The sequence below is a fragment of the Alligator mississippiensis genome, chromosome 4 (genome assembly GCF_030867095.1).
Source record: "Alligator mississippiensis isolate rAllMis1 chromosome 4, rAllMis1, whole genome shotgun sequence".
In the NCBI taxonomy this organism is placed as follows: domain Eukaryota; kingdom Metazoa; phylum Chordata; order Crocodylia; family Alligatoridae; genus Alligator; species Alligator mississippiensis.
The window spans coordinates 187445783-187470721 of NC_081827.1; the positions used below are offsets into that span (position 1 = coordinate 187445783).

The following is a 24939-nucleotide window of genomic DNA, read 5'->3' on the forward strand; positions in this document are numbered from 1 at the left end:
ATTGCTTTTACTTGATTTCTTCACCATTCCCTTCAGTTAACATTATTTTCCTCCGTATTCTATGCACCAGAAGAAAGCCTGACATTCAACTGTACCTTTACCACAATGGTGTTCTTTCACAAAAGAACTTATGTTATGTTTAATAACAGATTTAAAATGCTCTAATCCATTTCTTTACAAAATGTAAGAAAAACCTGCAACTCTGAATAAAATTACCAAGTTTTCTCCCCATTTCCAGTGTAAAGCTATAACAGGTCATTCCCAGGAAGGCATTGGCCATGGAAATATGAAAAGCAGAGATGACATCAAACCTGTCTGGTTTATGAGCTTCATGAAAGTACTGTGCAATTTTTCAGTTTGCTCAGTACTACTCAAAACTGTCTGGGCAATTTATTATATATGCATATTGAGCACAAAAAAAAAAAAGTGAAAACAGTCACCACCCTCACCTTCCATGTCCCTGCTGGATCTCCTTCAGAGTTTGCAGTGTAGCTTGTTCCCATGAAAAAGGGACAGTAAAGTTTTTTAAATGTTCCTTGAAGAAGTACACATGGATCTGGCCATCTTTACTCACTGCTTCTACAAAGATCAAATCAGGTTTAATATAGGCAAATCAGCATCAAGACAAACTGAGCATTAAAAATATACAAAAGGAAACTGTGTCTTCAATTTAAGACTGCAAATGGCTAAATGGACTGAAATTGCAAAGGTGTGCCTTTGGGGACTGATCTGATATCCCACAAGTACTACATTGGATTGCTGGAAATTGTTGTCAAGTATTGCTTTATCCTTCTCCTTTTAGCCTCCCAATACTCCCAACTCCTCAGTAAACAAAGAGCCAATACTTGTTTCATCAACTGATTCTTTTACATCAAAAATCAAATGAAGCGCCTCTCAGACAAGAAGATTCTAAATTGAAACCTATTCTGATTTTTCTTTAAAAAAGGTCAGATTGGAGGAGTTAGACCTCAAATCCTCTCTTAGGAGGTGTTATTAATTAGTTTTACAGCTTGTCAAAACCAAGTCACTCGCTAGAGTTCAGACCTTGGTTTTGTATCTTGGTTGAGATGAATAAGTAAGCCTTTACTGAGGCACACCCTTCGAAATAAATCAGCAACCTTCTCAAGCCTACTGTACATCTTTCAGAGATATTTTCATCACAAATCATAACAACTGTGATAAGCATAATTTAATAATTACCCTTATTTTATCCTATATATCCATTTTTTGGATCTCTCTTTTCTGCTCTATCCCCAGTACTTCTGAAGATATGCCTATATCACTAGATGTTAATCATTAATTCTCAGAGCACAACCTCAATTGTGCCCTAATCTGGAAGACAGCGTTCAGGGACTTATCTTACAATAGTTGTTAGTAAAAGTTCTAAGCCAGAGCTTCAGAGCAACTTTTTGGACAAAACAGATCCTGGCAGTTTCAGCCATGGGGCCAAATTCTGCCTTCAGATACCTGCCTAAAACCTCAACCAATATGCAAGAACTGTGCATGTATAAATACACAGAATAATGAATATACAGTTCTAGAGTTTGGAGGTCTCAGAATGAACAATATGGACAATGAACATATCCTATGATTGACAAACGGAAAAAGTACAGAAAATGCAAACAAATCATCCCACTGAAGAGAGCAGTAGGAAGATGATGTACAGCACAGCCAATCTGCTGCATTAATGATACTGGACCAAATACAAATGCACAAATAAACACGTCACAATTCTTTAAGCAAAACAAGAAAGCAGAATGTAACAAGGCAAAGACCAGTCTACTGCAAAACATTTAGTACCTGGTGCAACAGGCACCTTAGGAGGTTTCCAGTCTCTCAGTTTATGATCAATGCAGAGTGCCAGGATATCATCCCAAGGGATGTCGTCAACTGAAGGGCCATCCTCTTCTGAGCTAGCGAACAGCCTGCCACTCCACTTGCAGTAAGTTTTGCTCAGCAGATTTTCCACTTGAGATTGGATTACTGGCTGGGTCTGGAGACAACTGGCAATCTGGGACGCATACTGAAAAATCATGGAGCAAACAGGTCGCCAGGGAGCTAAACCAAAACATTACATGCAACTGGTTAGATTCATCTCCCCTGAATAACAGCTCCGAGTGTGCAAAATGGCAAGGAGAAACAACAGTCAAGAGTCACACATGGTGTGGGGAAAGTCTCCCCAACCTTACGTCTATCATTACACCTCTGTTTTAATTTACTACTACAATCTCTTCTCTTCCAGCAACAGCCTAGTGTAAATAAGGATCTCTGATTGTCTTAATATGCAGGAGTTTTATGACAAGGAACAACATTCACTGAGGCTACAGACTGAGGCCTCCAGATCTATGGTTAGGACTTCAGTATACAAAGGTCAAAACATGTTTAAAACTAAAGGTAGAGACTTATTGCTAAAGGAAAAGAGCTTTTATATTGACACTGAAGCAACTCTAAAGCCGGCCATGTTGCCTCACGTGAACTACGTACCACCAAGAGGAGGAAGGTCCATATATGGGATCTGGAAGGAAAGCACTGCCTTCTTCAGCCAGGCCAGGTGATCCGCTGTGTTCCATTGCAGATGAGGAAGCAGCTTGTTGCCCCCAGGTTCCACAAATTCAGTGACAGGCCAGGACAGGTCACAGACCTGTTCTGAGGAAGCCACACCAGCCAGAAACTGCAGCACACTATTGTACAGATCAATGATGGCACCAGGCTCCTGAGAGGGCAGGCCAGCCAAACGTCTCTCTCTCCGATCATGGTAGAAGCGCTCGCTGAATTCATGGCTAACACCATCCTCAATGTACTGTAGAAGGGTTTGGCTGCAGAGTTCTAGGGAACTGGGACACTGGGCAATTAGCCACTGCACAGCATCAGAGAGCTACAACAAACATTTACAGAACAACACAGTCAGCATCAGAAACCTTCCTCCACAATAAGCAATGACACTAAGGTCTTAATCCTGCAGCCTACATGATTTCGTATACACAGCCCTGCTATATAACATGAGCAAATCTCACAGCAGGAAGCCTGACATTCCTAAATCCTGGGACAATGTTAATTTATTCTACCTCTGTGCAATACCCCTGAAAACGATCCCATTTAAGCACTTGTTACCTTGTTTCAGAGACTAAAAGTACTCATTGACATGAAATCCATTGATTTCTAACAAACTGTTTTCCAGGATGGGTTTTTGCATTATGCTCTCCAGGCAGTTTGGCTGAACTCCTTAGACCCTGACACTTATAATTATTTAACTCTTAAGTTAGAAGTGATTTGATTGGTCTAGAAATACCTACAGAGTGGGCACATCCACACGTGCAATTAATACGAAGCAATAAACTAAATATATTGTGCTGGAGTTTATTGCTCTGGGGTGCCATGTTTATACATGTGCCTGGGACCACAACACAGTGAGCCAGGTTGGAATGGCCCCAGCTAGCAGGGCCCAGGGGGTCAGCCTGCCAGCTTGGGGCTGCTGACCTGATTCAACATGCTGTGGAGGGCCTGGCTGGGGCACAAGGGTGCTCCACTGTGGGGCTAGCTGGTAGGCAGCCCATGCACTGAAGCACCCTCATGCCCCAGTCAGCCTCGTCAGCCTCTACACATGCATTGCGACAAAGTACTTTACCATATACAAGTATTATCCTGTGGCAGAGGAATCAGCCACTAAGAAAGATAAGGGGCTTGTAGTTTCTATCTAGAGACTGGATAGCTTTCCAAAAGATATAATCTAGCTCAAATGCAGATAACTAGGTTTGATACAGAAATCATTGTACTACACGCTCTAGCTGTGCTACACAGGATAGCACACTAGTGTTGTGGTCTGTGACGTTTTACAAGTGATAGGCTGAAACCACCCTGCTTGGGTCTGAGATGAGTTGGCACTTCTGGCTCAACCTCTGCTGCTTGGCTCTGGTGTGGGCAAAGCCCCTGCCACTAAAATGCTGCTGAAGCCCTGTGGCTCTGCAGGCTGGATAAAATGTCTTTGTGGGCTGGACCTAGCATGCAGGCTGTAGGTTGTCAACCATGGGACTAAAGGATCAAAACAATTCCTTTTAGTCTCAGAATCTATGACTGCATGAAATGTGCAGGTTGGAAAAATGGGCAATGAAATAGCTGCATGTTGTTCCCTTCAGGCTTTTATTTCATGTGCTGACACAACACAGCTAGTGAGAAGGGAAAATTTGGCACATGGAAGCCTCTAGGTAAGGACCTATATATAATCACATTAGGGAGGGGAGAAACTGCTTCAATCCTATCCTATTCTGAATGCCCTGGGGTAGACAGTATACACAGTAATCAGCTGTGCACTGACTGCCAAAAAACCCTCCATCCCATATCCAACTTATCAGCAGGTTCAATGCTGCTGCATGGCCCAGCAAGGGCTGTGTTTCCATGTGCTGTGCTCTGGGTAGGGAATAAAGCCCAAGCAGCATCTGACAGTAAAGGGGGAGGGGAAAGAAGAGACAGAGTGGAGCTAGGGGCAAAGGGAAGAGACTGAGAGGTGCAGGTGGCAGGGTTGGAGGTAAGACTGCAGGGGGAAGAAGTGGTGGTGGGCAGAGGGCAAGGGAAGTGTCTGACCCTCCAGCTACCCAACACCCCCAGCCAGGGAGGAGTTGGGGGGGGGGGGGAAATGGGACAAATTCAAGACAATCCTCCAATAATTAGATTCTATACCTGGAAAATTATAACAAATTATAATTTTCCAGGTATAGAATCTAATTTTGGGGGGTTGCCTTAAATTCAGGGTAGTCTTAGATTTGAGTAAATATGGTAAAAGAGAAAAAGATGTTGGTGTTAAGGTATTTGAACAGCTCTTTAAATTTAAAGTTATTGCTCTTACCTTTCTGGTGCCTTGCATGTCAGTGATAGAATCTGGGATCTCAACAATAATGTAATCTGATATAAGCTGAGCTGAAATCAAATCCTGCAGCATTAAACCTTTAAAAGAGAAACAACGGCTGAAACAGCAATGTTTTTGTTATTTCCATACATGTTCAAATGAGAACACATAAGTGAAATTTCACCTACTCAGTCCATTCCTATTGCCAGCATAGATTTACACCTTGTCGCACTGCTATATTTTCTCTCAGTCAAGCAATAAAACACAATGTATAAAAGTAAAAGCAAAAAACCTTGAAAAATGTACATTTTTCTTTTCAATTTAAATTGCCTCTTTCCTAAGCCGTTCTGGATTTCTGCCAGAAGTCTGAGAATCCTTCCCTTAACTAAATGCTGTAATTTGAAGAACTACCGTTGCTGTTTATTCTCTGCCTTTCGGCATATTTCTGAATATCTGTAGTTATTTTAAAGCAAATAAAATCACACACCCTCTTCAACTTCCTTCTCTGTGGCCTCTTCTCCCTGACTGGGAACCAGGACCACCAGAGGTATTATGGGGTGGAAAGGTTTAGCCTGAAGGAGTTGTTTTAATTGAAGCAAAGCTGAAAGCCAATAAACATCTTCCTCTGCAACATCTTCACTCTTTACTTTAGGGGGAAGCAGGAGGACTAGACCACTGGTTCCAAGCAGATCTTTCTGTGTCTCAGCCATATCAAGCTCAGAGTCACTAAGGGTGCCATGAGCCACCTAGACAAAAAGAAAAATTGACACTGTTAATGCAATTATAGCAATGAGGAGGATTTTAAACATGTTGAAAACTGTAAATAAAGTCACCAATAGCGTTTCAGCTAGGAGCTCTTTATAGAGTGTTTTAATCTAACTAGTTGAAAAAAAATCTTACTTGCAAAGAAGGAAATACTAAGAAATGTAGGTAACAAATTAACTGTGGGTATATCTTGTATACATTCATATGCACTCACACTCCCATGTAATTATATTTAAGTTGCTAGGAAGTTAGAAAAAGCTGAATTCAAATCATTTACAAAATCTTAATTCTACTACCTTGTCAATATTCAATATGAGTCTTTTGCTACACAATCGCATACTAGTTTTTCAATTTTTTGACAAAAAAATAGGAAAAATAAAAAGTAATAAAAAATCAATACATTTTGTTTAAAAAAGAACTGTAACTTAGAGAAAAGGGATTTTTAATTTTTTTTTTTAGTGAAAAAACTTCTGTTCAAGGAAAAGGGAAACTACAGCCTTGCTAGATTGCTAAAATAACTTATGGCTGCAGCTTAAATGAAATGCCACTGCTCCCTCAATAACTGCAGGCACACATGCAAAGTTGCTCTCTCCCCCTGTCTGTCTGTGTTTCCCTCCAGAAGTGAAATAACATGAGGACACAAGTTAAGACTAGACATGAATTTTGCAGGCCCCTTGGATTGATAATTTACAGTAGTATGTTGTCCAAGGTATGTGTGTAACTATATTTTTTAAATATTCACTCTTTAAATATCCTAAAAAACTCTGGATAGAGTTAAAAAAAAGAATGGTGAAGGTCCCTGACTATTGTGCCTGCAAATAAATGAATACCTATTTCTTAAGTAGCACTCTTCAAGAGTGGATTGGTATTCTTTATAAAAAGAGACCAGTACCGTGATTCCCATTTAACAAAAGAGAAAATGACAACAAGCTTGCAGATAACACCACATACAGTTAACCCAGTGTCATAGTGGTGATGAAACAAAAGACTGACCAATTATTAATGGATTATTCTAATATACCTTTATGCACACACTGACATGCACAGCCTGATTTTCTTGCATACTAATAGAATTATATAATGCAAGCGTCTGAACTCTGTCGTTTACATTGGGGGTTACATCTCTCTGAGCCTTCCATCTTGTATCTGCTGTAAATTTGGCTTTCAACCAATCTGCTAGTATCCTGTGAATATAAAAGAAACAATCTTTTCTTATTTGATAGCATACTGACAACCCCCTATTATCAATCTATTCAGTATCATCAGTATATCCCATTATAAGCTCCCTAGTTCAAATGACTTGGCCAAGTTTATCAACTGGACTGAAATGTAATTTCTGTGACAAACAACTTCTTTGTTTTCAGTTTCAAGAAAAAATAACTTAGCCTCTTCAAAAAACAAGGTTAAGAGAAAGATAGGTAGTTTTCCTTTTACAATCCTCCTAAAACATTCCTACTATTTCTTTAAAAGGTTTGTAGCAGTAACTGGAAAATCAGCTGCTTAGATAACCTAGGTCTTCATGAAAACCCACAAGGATGTTTGCACTATGAAACACCTAAAACAAATTTTCAAGTATATCCGATCAATAAAGTTTTTTGGATACTTGCTATTAAAACCCTGAAATAGTCTTTCTGCATTGGACATGCTCCAGCCCCACAGAATTTATACATATGAACTTCTTTGAAGAGGCTAATAGACTTTACTCGTTCTCTTAAATGAAAGCCACAGGGCTGGACTTCACAATCTCAGTGAAGTCCTAGGCTCTACTTCTGACTTATGGGGAGATGTGCTAGGCTGGGAAACAGGAGATCTTCTCCAACTGGAGCTAATCACTTGGCGCGCTTCGCTGCCGTATTATCTGGTAAAGCCTCATGCTTGCATAGGAGGCAGGCAAATATAATTTCTCCCATTTTACAGAATACTCAAGAGGTTACCCATCTGACAGAGCTAGGAATAGAACTTTCTAATACAACAGATCCCAATCTCATTCACTTAGCCACAAATGCCAGAACAAAAATGCTACAGGGTTGTAGGTGTGTAGGTCTAAGGACATAGGCAGACAAGGTTCTTTGGGTGAATCTGGTATCTTTTATTAGACCTAATAAAAGGTTCTTTGGGTGAATCTGATATCTTTTATTAGACCAACTTAAATAGTTGGAAAATAATTATTAAGCAAGCTTTCATGGACTAAATATAGACAGTGGATTTATGACACATTATAACCTGCTTGACATCTGACTCCCCAGGTATCTCTCCACTATTCTTCCCCCTTCTCTCTTCCCCAGCCTGTCTCTCACCCATCGACTCCTCAATCTACATTTTCACTGACTACCTGTCTTGTATGCATACCAGCCCAGCCTGGCTTCTTTACTTTTCATTCCATCCAGGAAGAACACACACCAACTGCAGAAACTTCCTTAGCCTGACGAAGGGTTTTTGAACCTGAAAGCTTGCTTAATAATTGTTGTCCAACTATTTAAGTTGGTCTAATAAAAGATACCAGATTCACCCAAAGAACCTTGTCTGCCAGAACAAAAATGCAGAATTTACAAGCACAACTGTACTTTCTGTAAATATTAGGCATCATTCTCTCTCAGAGCTAGGAAATGAATCCTGATTTACAACATCTACCTGCAGTATGATAATGAGGTATATAAGCTACTGACAAAGCAGTTGATCCTTCAAAGCCTGCTACTAGTTATTTCTTTTACTCACACCTCAAAGGATTGTGCTGTGAATCAAAGTATTCTGGACAGCTGATGATGATGAGGGGTGGAAAGGTCAGCATAACATGTGGATGTCCCACCATAATGGAATTTCTATTTTTGCCACTTTATTCTTCTTTTAAAAAGCTAAGTAGAAACACACACACTCCATGCAAAGGGCACCTTTTTTTCAAAAAAATCTGTGATGACATAACTAGCAGATAAGCTTAGCCAGAGAAATGATAGATATATTGTTCACCTAATGTCCTGAAATAAAGAATGAATCTCTTTCTGAAAAATACACTCTTGATTCATCCACTACTGAATTGGGTTGTAATGGCTATTGGGTTTAACGCAGGAGTCATTACATGACATTCTGAGCTATATTATGACGTTTTCTAGATTGTGTTTGACTTTGTACCCTTGACATTCTTTTCAATGCATTTGTATACAATAACCTTAGGATATGAATATATTTATCTATAACAAGCTATAAGAAGGAAAAGGTAACATGGCTCCATCTCTACCAATGGGTGATGAAAGTCACCTCTCTGCCACAGAAGCTATATTTAAAAAGGCTTGAATACATTCAATTCAAGGCTTAGCTAAGAAATCAGGGACCATACCACAGACCATAGGTCACTACTCTGCCCTGTCATTCATTACTTTTTGTTCTATCTATTGTTTAGGGAGACATATTTCAATGACAGTGTTACCTTCGTGCTATTCCTCTACTATGTTGTCATGCCATGAAAGAAAACACTAGTCAAATTCAGCTCCTTACCTGCTGGGATCCTTTGCTGGATATTCTTCATAGCTTGGCAACACCAAAAGCACCTTCCAAAATACCTGTTCTCGCTGAACTTGGATATGTTCAGTGATTAGTGAGGGCAGATCTAGAGGAGTCCAGGCAGCATCACTTAAAGAAAAACCATGTTGGTGAAGAAGAAGAAAAAAACCCCCAATGTAATAACTAAATACCCTACAAAAATTCCTTCTTTCTACCCTAAATTAAGCATAAAAAAAAGAGTGCCAGCTTTTGTGGTCCTGTTGTTCACAATGTAAACAACAAACTTAAGTTGTGAGCACAGGACAAAGGGTTATTAATTAGTGAATGTCATCCTATCTTAGTAAAGAACTAATTTAATTTTTTCCTCATGTTTTACCTGAAGATGTTAAAATGCAGCAAACAATATAGTCATGACCAGCAGATGTAAAGTTAGACCTAAAGGACGAGAGCTTCTGTTCGTATAAACGCTATAAAGTTGTTAATATGCAAGTATTTGATGCTCATAAGAATCCTGATCAGGCAAGTGCATTCAAGTGTATACAATACAGTGATTTCCTAAACGTCCTTGCAAAAGCATTGAGAAAACTAGTTGTTTGTCTAGCACAGTTTCCAAAAATTAGTAAACCAAGCTTTAAATTTATAAATCCATCTTTTCAGGATTTTATAAAAAATTAACTATTTATCATGTTCACAGCATCCACTTGCCTGAAATGTTGTAATCAGTCATTATCATATATCTCATTTCAGAAGAGAATGTCTTTGGAAAGACTTGTAAATAAGCATAGAAAATACCGTGGGAATGTTTGAAAAGTCAAGTATCTGTTACTTTTTTAAAAGTTACAAAATTTGGGGGGCATATTTCAATAATGTTTGGCTTAAAAACCCAGACAAATTCATTTTGTTCACCTCAACAAGGGCAGAAACCTTTGACTAGTTTTGACCACATCAGTACGTTGATTCACTGAATTCTTTTTCCCTAAGCCCACAAGAACCCAAGTTCATTAATTCCACCTTATATTTAAATATTTATGTATTTATTTAATTGATTTATTTGCTGCCTTCCTACGAAAGGCTCAGGTAAATGAGTATAGACATCTACAGCTGCAAACTAATGTCTTCTCAAAATATGCATGAACACTGTATTAAGATGCAAGTACTCTCTCTCTCTTTCCCCTCAACTTTTGCCATTTGCAATGGAAATATCTCCAGCTGCAGCAGGTCTGCATACATCAGTATTATAGAGGCAACCTCCTAAAACTATGGAAACTGCAAACTTACTCCACAACCATCAATCTCTATCTAACCTTCAGTTGTGGGCTGAAGTGACCTACAGATCACCATTATCCTAGAAATAAGTCTGCAGTACTTATCAGCATTTAAATTGCAATTAGCCCACTAATTAAAGAACTGATCCTCCTCATGTCACAGGCCAGAGACCATATCTCACTTATACGGTCTATATATAACCTTCACAAGATCATGACTTACCTACCACGTGTTTACTTTTAATTAACATTCTGACATTGTGTGCTACAGGTACAGGCCAAAGGATCAAGGTCCTTACATTTTAGGGGACCCACTCTGGCACTCTAAGAGTGTTTGTTACTTTCCCTTAGCTATGTATATGCTGTGGAACTGGCTGGGAAAATATAACAAAATATAATCCACACAACTTTGCATGAATATTTTCAGGGTTCAAAGTATTTTTGTTATAATGTAGCTTCAATGAAACTCCAACATACCAGAGCAGCAGCTGGTAAAGGTACTGAACTTTCATTTGATGCATCGTCTTGTTTCTCAGCCACCGTAACCTGGAAACAGAAGAGAGTATTTCCAGCTGTGTGAAAGAAATTCCAACTTCAATTAAAAAAACAAGCGTGTCAGGAAGAGCTCTGAGGAGCTCTTGGAAGTCTGTTTGTTTTTTTTATTATGGGAGAAATTAGAGAAAAGTTCTCTCCAAATTTTCAGTTTGTACCCCTTGTGCATCTGACTCACAGTATGCAGCGATTGTGATTTTGTGTTTTTTTCCCTTCACAAAAAGTATATAAAAAAATGCAACTGTAAAAATCTATAAATATTGGTGGAGGAACCCAGGAGTACACAAAACTTTCAACCTATTTTTTGAAATAATCTAGATTTCTTCAAATTGAGTGCACCCTTTTAAGAGTGTTCTTACCTAGTGCAGGAGATGCCCAGCTTTCCTGCATGTCCCAAGTTTACAATCCTCTTAGCGAGGTTCTCTTCCACAATGGGACACTCAGCACTGGGGGATAATGCTTTCAGTTTGTTTTTCGGATCCACACAACAGGGAGCTGCTGGGAAAGCCCTCATTTGACGCTTCAGCTTCTTCCGTGCCGCTACTGCTTCCCTCCATCTTCACAAAAGAACATGTTGAAATGATTTATTAATGAACATTTGCTAAATCTTACCTTATTTTCACAGATCCTTTCTTCATCACTAACTTTCTGCACCTATTTGGGCACTTTAGTTTTAGCAGATCAGAGCAGAGAACTGCTGTTGCTTCCCAGTTGGACATGCTAACAGAATACCAGAGCCACATCCAGATGAGCGCGGTCGTGCAGTATGTGGCACTGCAGACACATCTGTGGTGCCACATACCACACATGCAGCTGTTCTCTGCACTGCAAAGAGATCCCACGTCAAAAATTCCTCCACAAAAAAAAAAAAAGCAGAGTGGCGAATACGGGGGCAGTGTGGACTGCCCCAAACTGGAGTCTGGACAGCTGAAGCCATGCTCTGGCTGCTGGCCAGGCTCCAAGTGGCAGGATTGCCACTGCTGCAGCCCCAGCAGGCCCCCGCAAGGACCCCAGGTAAGGCTGTTGGGGCCAGCCCAGTGCTGGGCCCAGCCCCCTTATCCCACCCTGGGTAACCTGTTGCATGCCAGAGGGCGTGTGGCACAGATGTTCCCCAGGGACAAGTAGCAGTGGCACAAGGTGTGCCACTGCTTCTTGTCCCGAGGGATACAAATGTCCACACTTGTGTGGATGCAGCCCAGGAGGCTTCTCCCCACCAAACACCACGACTGGGTAGTGCACATTGAAAAGTTAGGCACCTGACTTCTGTTCCTCCTTACTATAACTGCCATTTGGGATTTAAAATCATAACAGCCAAGTGGTTCCTGTAGTCAGGCACTAAAGAGACCAGACCCAGACTTGAGAAATCTATGCATATTGCTTGATTTGAAAATATTTTTTCCTTAATTTCAGTGTTCTTAGTCTGTGCATGTACAATGATCCGTATACAGTCAGACATTTTGCTTTCCCCGAATTGTCAGCCAGCATCTCCCTTGTTGAAAATACCCTTAATAATAAGGTCCATCCCAACCCTAAGAGTTTATGGGTGTGGTTAAGGCACGCAATAACACACTTGGAAATCATTTGGTAAGCTTTATGCCCAGCTGATTTTGAATCCCCAGACAATTACCAGGAACCCATTTGCAGCACGGTTGACTAGAAAACCTACTCTGAAGCTATATCAAGATGCCTTAAAACTCAACCACTGAAGGAGGGGAAAGGAAAAAAAACCCCCTGTGTATTTTTTAAGTAAATATTAAATACATACAGGATACGCTGGTTAAATGATGCTTTATCAAAGCAGAACTATTTTTATATTAATAATTTCAAAAGAGTTGAGATAGTTCAATGTAATATTATACACACGTGGATATACACATACATGTATACACACATATATACATATATTTGTAGTCTCTTCCTTTTTGATCTTTACCCTTGTTACATAACAATAAATTCCTATTCTCTGTTCTGGTTGTCCCTAACATTTTTTTTTAAATAGCTACAAAACAAACTCTGGTAACTTCCTTCCACTAACATAGTAACCCAGAAGCCACAAGAATGTATTCCATATCTTTACAGTCTCCCAAAGTCTTCCCCATCCCTCACAAACATAGAAACATATGGGCCTTGCAGTGCACCACAAAGGTCAGTACACTATAGCTATGTTAGACCACTGACAAGCATTTGAAGCTGAAAGGCCATACAAAGATGAGCCTCCTTTTATTCAAGCATGGGTCCCCGTCATGCACCTCCACAGATCTGAACAGGGAAAGGTACATCTCTTAGTAATCAGTCCCAGACAATTCACAGTTTTGTATCTAACTGTTAGATACTTCTTAACATTAAAAACATAGCAAGTTCAAGTCTGAACTTAAACATTTACAGGGTCCTGACGGCATAAACAAATAATATGCTAGTAGCAAATAGTAATATTAAATTCTGGTAAAATACATTTGAAGCCGTTCTCAAGAGCTGTAACTGTAGGATACCCTGACAACTTACCGCTGCAGATATTTGCAGAAGCACTGGAGTTCCTGGAGCGTCTCCTTAGCACTCTGGAATATCTCCTCTTCCAGAAACAGGTCCATGATGTCAGCACAGACTTCTTCGGAGCAACGGGCAATGCGAGCTCTGCGATCCCTTTCCAAAGCACACCTAGTTTAGAATGAAACAAAAGGAAGTTCCAAGGCCAAAATCCCCAGAAAGAAGTACATAGCTGTAAGAGCTGAATACGGCTAAAAATTATACATTTGCACTATAAATAATCAAAATAAGGCACTTAATTTTTTAACCTTCTGAAAGCCACAAGGTTTTTCAGAAATCTGTTAACCTACATAAAATGAAAAACAGTTAGGATTTCTTACCATGTTTTCTTGCACACAACACAGACCTTCTCCCCAAAAACCAGCTTCTGGACATTGGAATGAGTATTTTTTATATATATGGAATATCCTAAGAAGAGATTTTGATCCTTAAGGGTGAAACCAAAAGTAAAATATGCAGTGATCCACAGGGAGCAGAAAAATTAACAGGCTCAGCTCCCTAGTTGATGATACACAGTCACTTACTAGGTTTCATTCTGGGTTTCAACAATAAAGGTGTATATTTCAGTATGTGAGAAAATACGATATTCTAAGCACACACAAAAACTGTTGAAAGTCATTGCATTATCATTCTGATCACAGGCTCCTGAGCAGAAGTCTATAGCAGAGGCCAAAACCTGCTGAGGACACAGTATAGCTGGTGTTTGCAAGTAGTGAACAGGTAGGCTGTGACCTGGAGACCCCATGTGGAAGTGGAGTAGACTCAGTCCTTCGAAAGGTACAGGTGCAGTCTCACATGTGGCCAGGATCCCACAGAGACTAAGCAAAGGGATCAAAAGTAAAACTCAGCCTGAACTGTGACAGTTCCTTATCAGATGGAGGGATTATTGTTAGCAGATATGAGATGTTGCCAGTTTTCTACTAGCTGAACATGCTCTCTTGTCTGTTCTGAAACCTAGCCAGTCCATGCTTCCTTATCCCATCATTCTTTACTTTACTTCTTCAGAGGTAGAAGTGGTGGATAAGTGGTGCTCAACCTGTTTGGCCAGTGGGCCAGATGGGCAGTGTCCAAGCCATCCACAGGCTGGATCCAGCTGATGGACTCAATCCAGCATGGGGCAGTCAGGGGAGGGCCATCTGGCCATGCAGAGGGGGGCAGGGAGCATCCCGGTTCCAACCCGGCCCTGTGGGAGGGAAGAAGGGGGCTAGGCTATGGCCTCAACCCATGCCCACAGGAAAAGGGGGCTTGACCCAGCCCCATGAAGTGGGGGAGGGAAAGGGAGCCAGCCCCAACCTGGATCTATGGGAGAAGGGGGATGTGGGCCCAGCCCTGTCCAGCCCAGGGGGCAGGGATATGGCCCAGCCTCATCCAGCTGTACATGTGGTAAGAGGGGGCATGACCTGGGTTTGTGGGGCTCAGGGTTTGGGAATTTGGCAGTGGGGAGAAAAGGGTATCTGTATTTATTGCCACCACTCCCCTGCCACCAAATTTTCCAATCCCTGGGGAGCCCTGTGGGCTAGATACCTATGGCTTCTGGGCCACATTTGGCCTGTGGGTCAGAGATTGAGCACACAGTATAGATCATAAAGTAATAGACAAGAAAGATCAATGTAGTTACAGCCTGGAGGTGTACAAACTCCCTCTATGTCCACTTTGAGGTTTTTATTGAGCAATCTTAAGGGTAAATGAAGCCCACAACAGCAATGTTCCTTCAGTAGCTATTGTGTCTAGAAGGATGGGTTCAGTGTAGCAGGACCAACTGGTAAGCATGTTGAGATCTCTTGCCCTTGTAGACTTAGGAGACTCATATCCCCCCTGGACTTATGATGTTGGGAGGCATCCCTTCCAACTCCATGAATACCCATTTTGAAAAAAGGAAGTCTGCCTTCAAGACCTGATACCCCAACCTATCCATTTGCAGCTTGACTGTCATATTTTTATTTCCCACCCCACCAGCAACAAATAGTGTAAAAGAGGGAAATCCTGAATACACATTCCTGATATTTCTTTAGGTAAAGAATAGCTCTTCCCTGACCCATGAGACCGTGTCTTTTTGATGTACCTCTATGAAGTCATAAAAAGGAATAAATCTGTGTTTTCCCTTGTTCCTCTGCAGGTTACTTTTTATATAGAAACATACTTTAGATTTTTTTTGCCTTTTGCAAAAGGATGTACTGTGAAAGGGAATTAGGCATTTTTTAAATTTAAGTGAATTTCCATTATAATGGGTCCTGTACATTTTGCACTGTATGTAAAGGGAAGATTAGTAAAGGAAAGATTAGCAAGATCATTACTTGCCAAATTCTCACCTTCTCAGAAGAGTCTTTTGCCCCTTCAGGTGCTGTTAGGTTTTGAATTATACATAGCTAATGTTCATTCTACTTACTTTAATTCACTGGCTGAAGTCTCCCGAACACTTTCTTTTACTACTTCTTCTGTCAGCTCTGTACCCAGGGACTGGCTCAACTGTTTTATTAATTGTTCTCTTTCTTGCTTCCGTCTAAAAGATAGAAAGCATTACATACAATGGTCAGCAGAGTTATAAATCACTGCATAACACATGCATGCAATGTTAACACCACTGATGATTTTTCTTTGTTAAAATTAAACCTCACATCAAGCTGACTTATATTTCTCAAAGAAACAGAAGTTGGAGTTTTGCTGTATAACCAGCTTTGCAGGGAACCTGGTGACTTGTGACTCCTCAGCAATAAAAACCAACTGTATCTTGCTTTGAATATGGGAATATCCATTATGTGAAACAAAACCATTAAAAGGTAACTACTAAGACAAAGTCAACACAGGTGCCAGACATCCTTAGTATACTTGGAAATTACCCTGGCCTGCATTTTTCTGGAGGAGGTTACAGGGAGAAGAGGATGTGTAAGACGTATAGATATAGACTTAGAAAATCGCTGTTATTTTTGTCAATAGTGTAGATATTTATCTATCTCTATGATAACTGTCAGGCTATCTTGTTACACTGGGGCAGAGAGTTAGTTGAGTTTTGGAAGATTTTACACATCTCATGGAAGTTGGACAATGTCTTTAAGATGTTGGTTCATAATGGATCATACTACAAATTTACTCTTGGAAGTCTAGTTCCATTTCCCTGGTGAAATGCACATGTCAAATTAGACTAGGTTCCGAGGATTCAGGACAAACAAAGGGACTTTGAAGTTAATAAAAATGAGCCTGCAAACTCCAGGGGAGAGATTGATGAAGAGAGGAAGAAGTAGCAGGAGTTCAGTTTTCTTCACTCTAGTCCAATGCTTGGGGGGGGTTCCAGGGAAAGTATAACCTACTTGCAAGGATTGCTAAGATTCAGCTAGGCCAGTTCATGTATAGGCTTTCTGTTGTTTTAACTCTTTTCTTCTCTGTCAGTTATGCTCTGCTGGAAAAATGCTTTGTTATTAATAAACAGTCACTGTACTTTCATGGTGGTTGGAAATCCCAAAGACAATTCTATAGCAGGGATTCAAAACGCAGTTGGGCCTGCTGAGGGCAGGCAGTTGGTGATCAAGGTTCGATCTCAGGTCCCAGTTTAAGAGTGCAGCAAACTGTGGGATTCCCTTCTGAGAGAAGGATAGGCACAGGGCCCTTTAACAAAATGAAAAGGTCATCTGTCATGGGGGGGTTGAGGGGGGTGTCACACTAGTAACCTTTACAGATATCCAACCCCTCAAATTTGCACTACCTGATCTAACAACATTCACAAGGCATAGGAGACAAAAGAAATATCAAGAGACTCACCTCTCTTCCTCCACTCTGCGTTTTTCCTCTTGGACTCGTTCCCTTTCCGCATTGAATACATCTGTTGCCACTTGCCTAAGAACCTCCATTGTCACTTCAGTCACAAGTTCCTCTATGGCAGCATCAGAGGCACTGCACGAAAAACAGTAGTTCTCTTAGACCAAAAACTCTGGTTTGCACAATCTCTAAACAAAAGGCACAGGGTTTTTGTGCTGTTCTATAACGACATCCTCTAGCTCAGACCCATTTTTGTTCCTTAAAACTTATGTAAATCAAACTTATCAATATCCTGCTTTGATAGTACAGACTAGTCATCACCTGGGAGGAAGAATGAACAAGTCTGGACCCTCTGGAGGCAGAGTTTATTTTAGACATTCCTTAATTAGTCTGTAGTTTTATAGTATTTAAATAATTATCTTTTAAACAGTGACACTCAACCTCACAAAGCTCATAGAACCTAAGTCAGCTCTCAGATCAAATTTCTTGGTGCTCACTGAATTTACTGTATTTACTTCTAGCAACTTCCAATCCTGCAATAAAAAGGATGGGAAGAACTAAAGACTACTGGACTGCTTGTAATAAGAAAATCACTTATGGTTAAAAAAAAAAGAAAAAAAAGAGTCTTTATGACCCCTAGCAAAAATACAACTCCAATGTTACTTTTAAAAGTTGATTATTCTAAGTATTCTGAAACTACAGTCACTCAGGAATGTCTAAAATATACCATGCCTTGAAATATACTAAAGAAGATCCTGACTTGAGCAGACATGAACAAGGACTGCATAAGATACAACCCCTTAAAAAAACCTAAGGGCATTTATACACATACCTTTGTCTGCTCTAACATGCCAGAAATCCAGCGCATCAGAGCAAACTTGATTAATCGAGTCTGCTCTGCATACAAGCTGATGTGCACTGCGCTGCGTCGCGTGCAATTGTGTAAGTGGCAAAATGAATGTTAGCATACAGAAAATGGTGGTGGTATGCTTTTGAACTAGCACATCTTCCATGTGTTTTAGTTTGAAACCGTGCTGCCACCATTTTCTCAGCGCTGATGCGCATTTTGCCATTTATACAAATGTATAGGTCACAGTGCCAGGTGCAACATGTGTACAAATGCCCTAAGTTAACAAAAATCATCTGCTTCTTCCAATGCTCCTTCATCAGTAGCTAGGGCTCAAATGGTTACTCTGATCCTCCCAAACTGACTTTACCTAGTGCAACACCCACTGCTCCTTTGGAAAACAATAGCAAGAAGTGTTATTGAGTGGACTGTTAACTATACTAACATGGATTAACCCAAACAGGCAAAACAAAGAGTACAATAAACAAATGGAACAAGTTAGCACTCTGCTACAAGCAGGGGTCTGCAGGAAGTCTGGTGTCAATGTGAGTGGGGTCAAGGTGGTATGTTATGAATGCGTAATATGAACTATACCTATGCACTGCAAATTCAAGATTTACTCTTGGTGCTTTAAGAACGGGTATTGTATATGTTTCTTGCTCTTGTGCCTACATTCTGCAGGGCCCCCTTTGGAAGTTTTGCCCTCAGATCAAAATTTTTGGAATAAGAATATTTAGAGACACAAAATCCACATGCAGACTCCAATTTTACTTTAGAAGGATTGTTTAGGAAATGAGCATTAAACAAATGAAAGCTGTAAGATTCCAGTAAGCAACTGAGATCATATTCTAGTAATGAGATCTAGTAATCATTGCTCATGTTCTTTTTCTCCTTTTCTGAATAAAGAGTTGTTCCAACGGTAAATTACTCTCTGTGTTAAAAAAATAGGTACCTAATGTATAGTATGAATTTTTTCAGCTTTTAGGGGAGCTGCCTGGGCACCAACATTTCTGATCAATGGGCTGCCTTGGCTACATTAGATGTGGAGAGTCAACCTAAAAATCCTTTTCAGATCCATGCCCTGATTTTTATGAAAACTAGTTTTACATTGCGTCCAATCAATTGAATTTTAAACCAGCACAATGCTTAGGCTAAAGGAATAAAAAATATTTTATTAAATGTATAGACACATTGCATTTCAGGAAAGGAAGCTTTAATTTAAATGTGGAGAAGGAGCCAAGCACAAGTAACATGACTCTGGATACTGCCCATCCAATCAATATCTTCTCCTATCCAATACAAATGTATTAGCTACCACCGTTTTTAGATTAGTTTTGATATAAAATAGCATTCAGATGATGAAAAACCCCTGTGACATCAGTAAGAACTGCCTTTACCACATAGCTGCAGTCACATAAGCCAGTCCTGCTTTGCCAATTTCTTTACATTCTCCTTTGAGGACATCCTGCACAAGGTTCTCCACCACTTCCGCTATGTCCTAAAATGCACAGAAGGAAGAATTCAGAGTGAATATTCAATAGTGAAACAAAATATCACCACCTTTAAGTCCACTGATAATAAGGTAGCTGAAATGAAGGAAGAATCCTAAGAACTGGTGAATTTAGAGCTCACAAAAAAACTCTCATCTTTTTACTTATAAATTAAACAAACTCAATCCAGAAGTTGAAACTACAGCATGAAAACCCACTATGCCTTTTTTAGTTGCTTTTAAATACCAATGGCTGTGAAAAACACTAAATACATCAAGAAATACTGAGAGTTGAACTGTAAGGGTTACATCTCCCTAATTAAGGTGATGACGAATCAATACTGCAAGTTAGTTTGCTCTAGCTAGGACTGAGCGGGTTACCTGTTAACCGGTTTGCAAGATTGGCCATGGTCCCACATTTAAGAGCAGCTCAAACACCAGCCTACAAAATACACCGTCCTGAAGTAGCTCTATGACTCTGCACAGCAGCTCCTGCCTGTTATTCAGTCCCTACCATCCTTGTTCTTGCTTCTGGCTTTAGATCCTTAGATTGAGTGCCAACCCCTGACTTTTGGCTACTGACCTCTGCTTAGTTTTGTCTTTGGCTTCTCCCTCTCAGATTGTGCCCTAGCCTCAGCCTGATTCCTGAACCAAGATGAATATCTCACTTCCTGTCTTTGGCTCTAATCCCAGGCTATACTTCTTTTTAGGAGCACCCATGTCATGGTCCTAATAGGGGAAACAAACTGGTTCCCATTTCCAGCCTTAACCACTGGATTGAACTACCTCAGTCTCAGTCCTGAAGGGGACTGTACAAGTACTGAATCATTAATGAACAGTGTCATTAATAAGGTGGGGTCATTGTTTTCTGCACCTTAATGGCTTTTGCTTAGATATTTCCCAATTAAGTGCTAAACCTTGCTTGGCCTATGAGATTTGGTAAGACAACAGCAGTAGATAACATTGTCAGCATGGTCATCAGATATTACGCTGCCCTTAACAGTAGAAGTCAATTCCCAGGCACCACAATGAAGATGTCCCTTAGCTTCTCAGTTTATAGAAGTTCAGGATAACAATTTTTATTATATACTTAACCACCCCAAACTCTGAAGCACCAAGTTTCTCCTCTGATCTTTATCATGTGAAATAAAGAAATTCTTAAACACCATCCAAAAAAGGTCTATTCAAGTATCAACAATATGTGGCAGAAAGGCATCTCAAATCAAAATTCAATAGACATTTCCTGAGGTGGTGCATCTTAGGAACAAAAGCCCCTTACCATGTCTGTGTATACAGGCTCCAGTTTTGGAGGAGCAAGTTCAGGCTGCACAATAGGCTGGAAAGGGGACTGTGCAGAGGGAGGCAATGGTGCAGGAGGACGAGATAACAGTGATGCCAAAGGCTGACATGGAGGCTGGACTCGGATCACTGCCACTTCAGACTCCAAACCTTTTTCTTCTGCTCTTCCTTCTACAACCAAAACTAAAAAGACAAAATCCATCCATTAGAAAAGTGCAAGATAGCAATGTCATCAACTGAAGTGATTTATCTTCAAAAGTTGCCTTGTTTGATAAATTCCCTCATATCATCAAGAATGAACCTGTAATGAAGGCTCAGTGCCCTGCAATTAACTGCATATTCTATGGTGCATTACATTAAACACACAAGCTTCCTGCTTTCACAAAATACCTGATATGTTTTGTATGTTTAAGTTATTAAGGTTATAAATATATGTTTGTATATTGTTTGTCTGAGGCAACAAAAGCATTAACTCAGTAGTCTGAAAAAAGGAATTGCAACAGAAATGAACAAATACAGCACAATCTGTTATAAGAAACCCCCAGGGGAATAAGAGAAAAATTCATTGAAAGAGGGGGTGTGTGCTAATAGTTAGCTGATTTGCTAAATCATCATAATGAAAATGTTGTTAAAAGCGAGAGTTTGTTATAAACAAAATTTGTTTTGTAACTGATAGCATTGATTAAACAAATCAGGTCTCCTTTTTTGTTCTCAACTTGTCTGCAAGCAATTAATTATTTACTTAACACATTTTTAGTTTATAGATCACCTGTAAGAACTCTGTTGAAGCATTCAAGATCCAAGGTTCTAGATGAGTTCAAAGGTTTGACTGAGCACATGGTATGGTTTCTATTTCCTGACTTATTGAGCCCAACTGTTTAGAATCAGGTTTCCACTGAAAATACCTATACCGGTAAATCCAAAATTTGATTTCTCTGAATATATTTTCCATTTTAGTGAATATTCCTTCCCAACAGTTTGCTTGTTTGACTATATCTTGAAAGCAAATAACCAAAAAGGACATGAATATATCTGAAGAAAATTCTTCTTTTTTAGAATTTATAAAAAATTCACCTAGCTTCAACCCAGGCAAACTGAGGAAAAAGTCTTCATAGGAAACGCGCCCCCCACCCCCACTGTGAAATGCTGTACCATGGCATTTTTGAACAGTAAAACATTAGCAGGGTCCAACTGTTGCTCTTACCTTTCATATCTATACTGGCTTTCTGACTGCTGCCTGCTGACTCCACAGTAGTAGTCCCGCCAGTGTATTTGTTCTGTCCATTGAAGCTACATATAGGTATGTGGTGAACTACTGGGGGTAGTGGCCCTCCGTGTACAATTTCTCCAACTGACACAGTTAGCTTCTGCTTTATAAACAGTGACTTCCTTGGTTTGGGCAATACTTCAGGCTCCAGGAAAGCTGAGCGATTCAGTTCCACATATCTAGTGAAAAAGAAAACAGACCAGACAAATATCATTGTAACCTACACAAATCCAGTAGGACATAAAGAAGGATGCAAAATATTCAAGCTTTTTATTACTGCACTCTTATTTCCAGCCATCTCATTTTATAACAATGAACTAGAAAAAACACACTGGGTACATCTACACGTGTACAGTTACTGTGCAGTAACCTAAAAATTACTACACGGCATGGGCAGTGTTCTCTGTTGCCGGAACCATGGCTCCAGCATCTGCAGCAGCATACACCATGGCATTCAGCCACAGCCCACTCTCCTCAAAGGAGAGGCAGGAACACTGGGAAGAGATTAGAGCAGGGGCCAGGGCTGTCCAGGGTGCTGACCAAGGCAGGCTCAACATGGTCACCCAGCAAGCTGTGTTACAGCACCATAAAGCATTAACAGCTGCACATGTAGATGTCAGCCTAAAACCACTTACTGTGCAGTAAGTTACATGCAATAAATGCATGTGTAGACACACCCACTGTGTATACTTACTAAGCATTAATTCAACAAAACCAGGTCACAGAATGGATAGGGATGTTTTGAGTCAGCAACCCACCATTCAAGTTTACACAAAGTATTTTGAAAAATCCCCCATGCAATGTAACTTGGTTTTAGGTACATTTTTAATGATAAACATACAATGTTTCCTGGGTAGCTCAGAATTTTGCCACAAGAACTGGGTAGTTATTTAATTTAGACTTGGAACTCCCCTTCAGCTTATCTGGTTGAGTTTTAGGTAATCCTTTTATAACCAACACTGGTTACTATGCAACAGTCTGCCCTGTTTTCTCTAACTTCAGTGGAAGAAACACATCCTCCTGCTCTTTATGCATCTTGTCCGTTATTGTGGAATTCTTTATAAGGTAGCAATGATCCTAGTGGATAATTAAAATAAGTTCTCCAATGTATTCTACAGAACACTAGCAAGGATGCAGTGTCCAAGGTTTAGTGCAGTTAGAGATGCTGGGTTACCACAACTGTTCTTCTTGGCCACAATTTCAGTTTCTGGATAGACCCAGAGTGGTGATGGAAAGAGCTCTGAAACAACTGCTCTCCACTTTGGAGGTGGTGTAAGTTGAACTGTCCTTTTCTGGCAACCTCATACATATTTATGCCTATTTTTTTTTTTTTTTTACTGTTAACTCTATCTGCTTCAGGCAAGGATTTCTTAGGGTCATATTTTTTACTGGACCAACTGCATAGTTGAGATAGAGTTTATCTTGTATTTGAAAGCTTGTCTATGTTCAAGTGATGACTGTCTTGAATTTAAAAGCTTGTCTGACTTTATGCCAGCTATGCAGGTGGTTCAATAAAAGATATCACCCTAAGAAATCCTTGCCTCCCACATAATTCCTGGACCAACATGGCTACATCATCACTCTAACACTTCCTTTATCTGCTGGATACTTTCTAACACGCAGCTTTGTGGATACAACTCCTATTGTACTTGAAATTTGGTTTTCACCCCAATTATTTATTTAGCCAATACAAATCTGCAAAGGCAAGCAACAGCCTTCTCATTAACCGAGTTCAGAGTTATTAATCCAGATCTTAGTTTGTAGTGGGGACGCTCCCTGGTGATGTGTGGCACTGTCTGCATCTCTCCACAAATGCATGATGGATTAGCACTAAGACCCCAGTGATGAAGGTTGGCTGCGCAGGGGCCTTGGTCTGATCTGAACCTGTTTAGCAGGAACCACTCTCGCCATAGCAGTTGAAAGACAGCAGATTGACAAGTGGGGTTTGTCACAAGGAACTTGTCTGTGACTTCCTGCAATTCCCATTCCTTGATCCAGAGGGCTTCTGCAAACAGATCCTGCTCCATAAGGGGCATCGTGAAGGAAGGTGCGTCTTGGGTGGATTAAACAGACCACTGTAGAGTGGTAAGTAAGGTGTGTTACAAATGGTTTTGACCAACTTTCAGGTCAACAGATGATGGATGTGTGGGGGAGTGATATTTGCAAGGACAGGAAGCCAGGGAAGGGGAGTTGAGCAGTGGGTTCCAGTTATGATACACTGCGTTCAGCTGAGTGTCAACAAGATGCATATGTGATGATCTTTGCCAGACAGGTGTACAATATGCTAAATATGATAGGGCAACAGCTGAAATCTGGAGTGTTGTGGCTGCAGCTCCCCACATTGATCCAGCAAGCTTGGCTAACAAGTTGTTTCAGGATTTGACCTTTACTGCTGTTTTCTTTAGATGTCCCCACTAAGTCAGGGTTCTGTCTAAAGACACTCACAGGTGTGTTGGGCAGGGATCATGCTTTAGTCTCTGACCACCCATATAGATGTTAGGTTCTTTCTTGGCACTGGCCCTGTGGAAGTCTGTTGGCCTCCCTGATGATCAGTCTGCTAGTCACTGACATGCCAGTAACAAACAGCCCAAGAATACTTGGCACTATTTATTTAATAAGGCTACATGTCTCCTCTATTTCTGGAGCATAAGGACCTACCATCCCCTCTGTTTCAAAGTTACATGACAGGTCTCTCCAAAAGAAGTGTCTACAGAAGGCATTACAAGCAGAGATCCAGCAGTGCTCTTTGCATCTCCCCACCCTGACCATCACAGGCTCTGTACGACAGCAATGTCAGCAAAGTACCGTAGTATTCACAATATTTCC

General features: G+C 40.4%; 1 protein-coding gene across 2 annotated transcripts in view; it reads right to left on the bottom strand.

Annotated features, from left to right (window-relative positions):
- The window catches only part of MCM3AP (minichromosome maintenance complex component 3 associated protein), a 46090-nt gene that overhangs the window by 4227 nt on the left and 16924 nt on the right, over positions 1 to 24939 (bottom strand). For both annotated transcript variants that reach the window (XM_006274367.4, XM_019492179.2), the window contains exons 12-26: positions 22051 to 22292; positions 20827 to 21029; positions 19456 to 19556; positions 17215 to 17346; positions 15848 to 15961; positions 13420 to 13572; positions 11277 to 11474; positions 10843 to 10911; positions 9095 to 9229; positions 6627 to 6789; positions 5328 to 5586; positions 4841 to 4938; positions 2485 to 2875; positions 1801 to 2058; positions 450 to 579 (exon numbers count right to left, since the gene is read on the bottom strand). In XM_006274367.4, the coding sequence (XP_006274429.2) occupies positions 450 to 579; positions 1801 to 2058; positions 2485 to 2875; positions 4841 to 4938; positions 5328 to 5586; positions 6627 to 6789; positions 9095 to 9229; positions 10843 to 10911; positions 11277 to 11474; positions 13420 to 13572; positions 15848 to 15961; positions 17215 to 17346; positions 19456 to 19556; positions 20827 to 21029; positions 22051 to 22292 (2646 nt within the window). The remainder of the gene's footprint in view (positions 1 to 449; positions 580 to 1800; positions 2059 to 2484; positions 2876 to 4840; positions 4939 to 5327; positions 5587 to 6626; positions 6790 to 9094; positions 9230 to 10842; positions 10912 to 11276; positions 11475 to 13419; positions 13573 to 15847; positions 15962 to 17214; positions 17347 to 19455; positions 19557 to 20826; positions 21030 to 22050; positions 22293 to 24939) is intronic.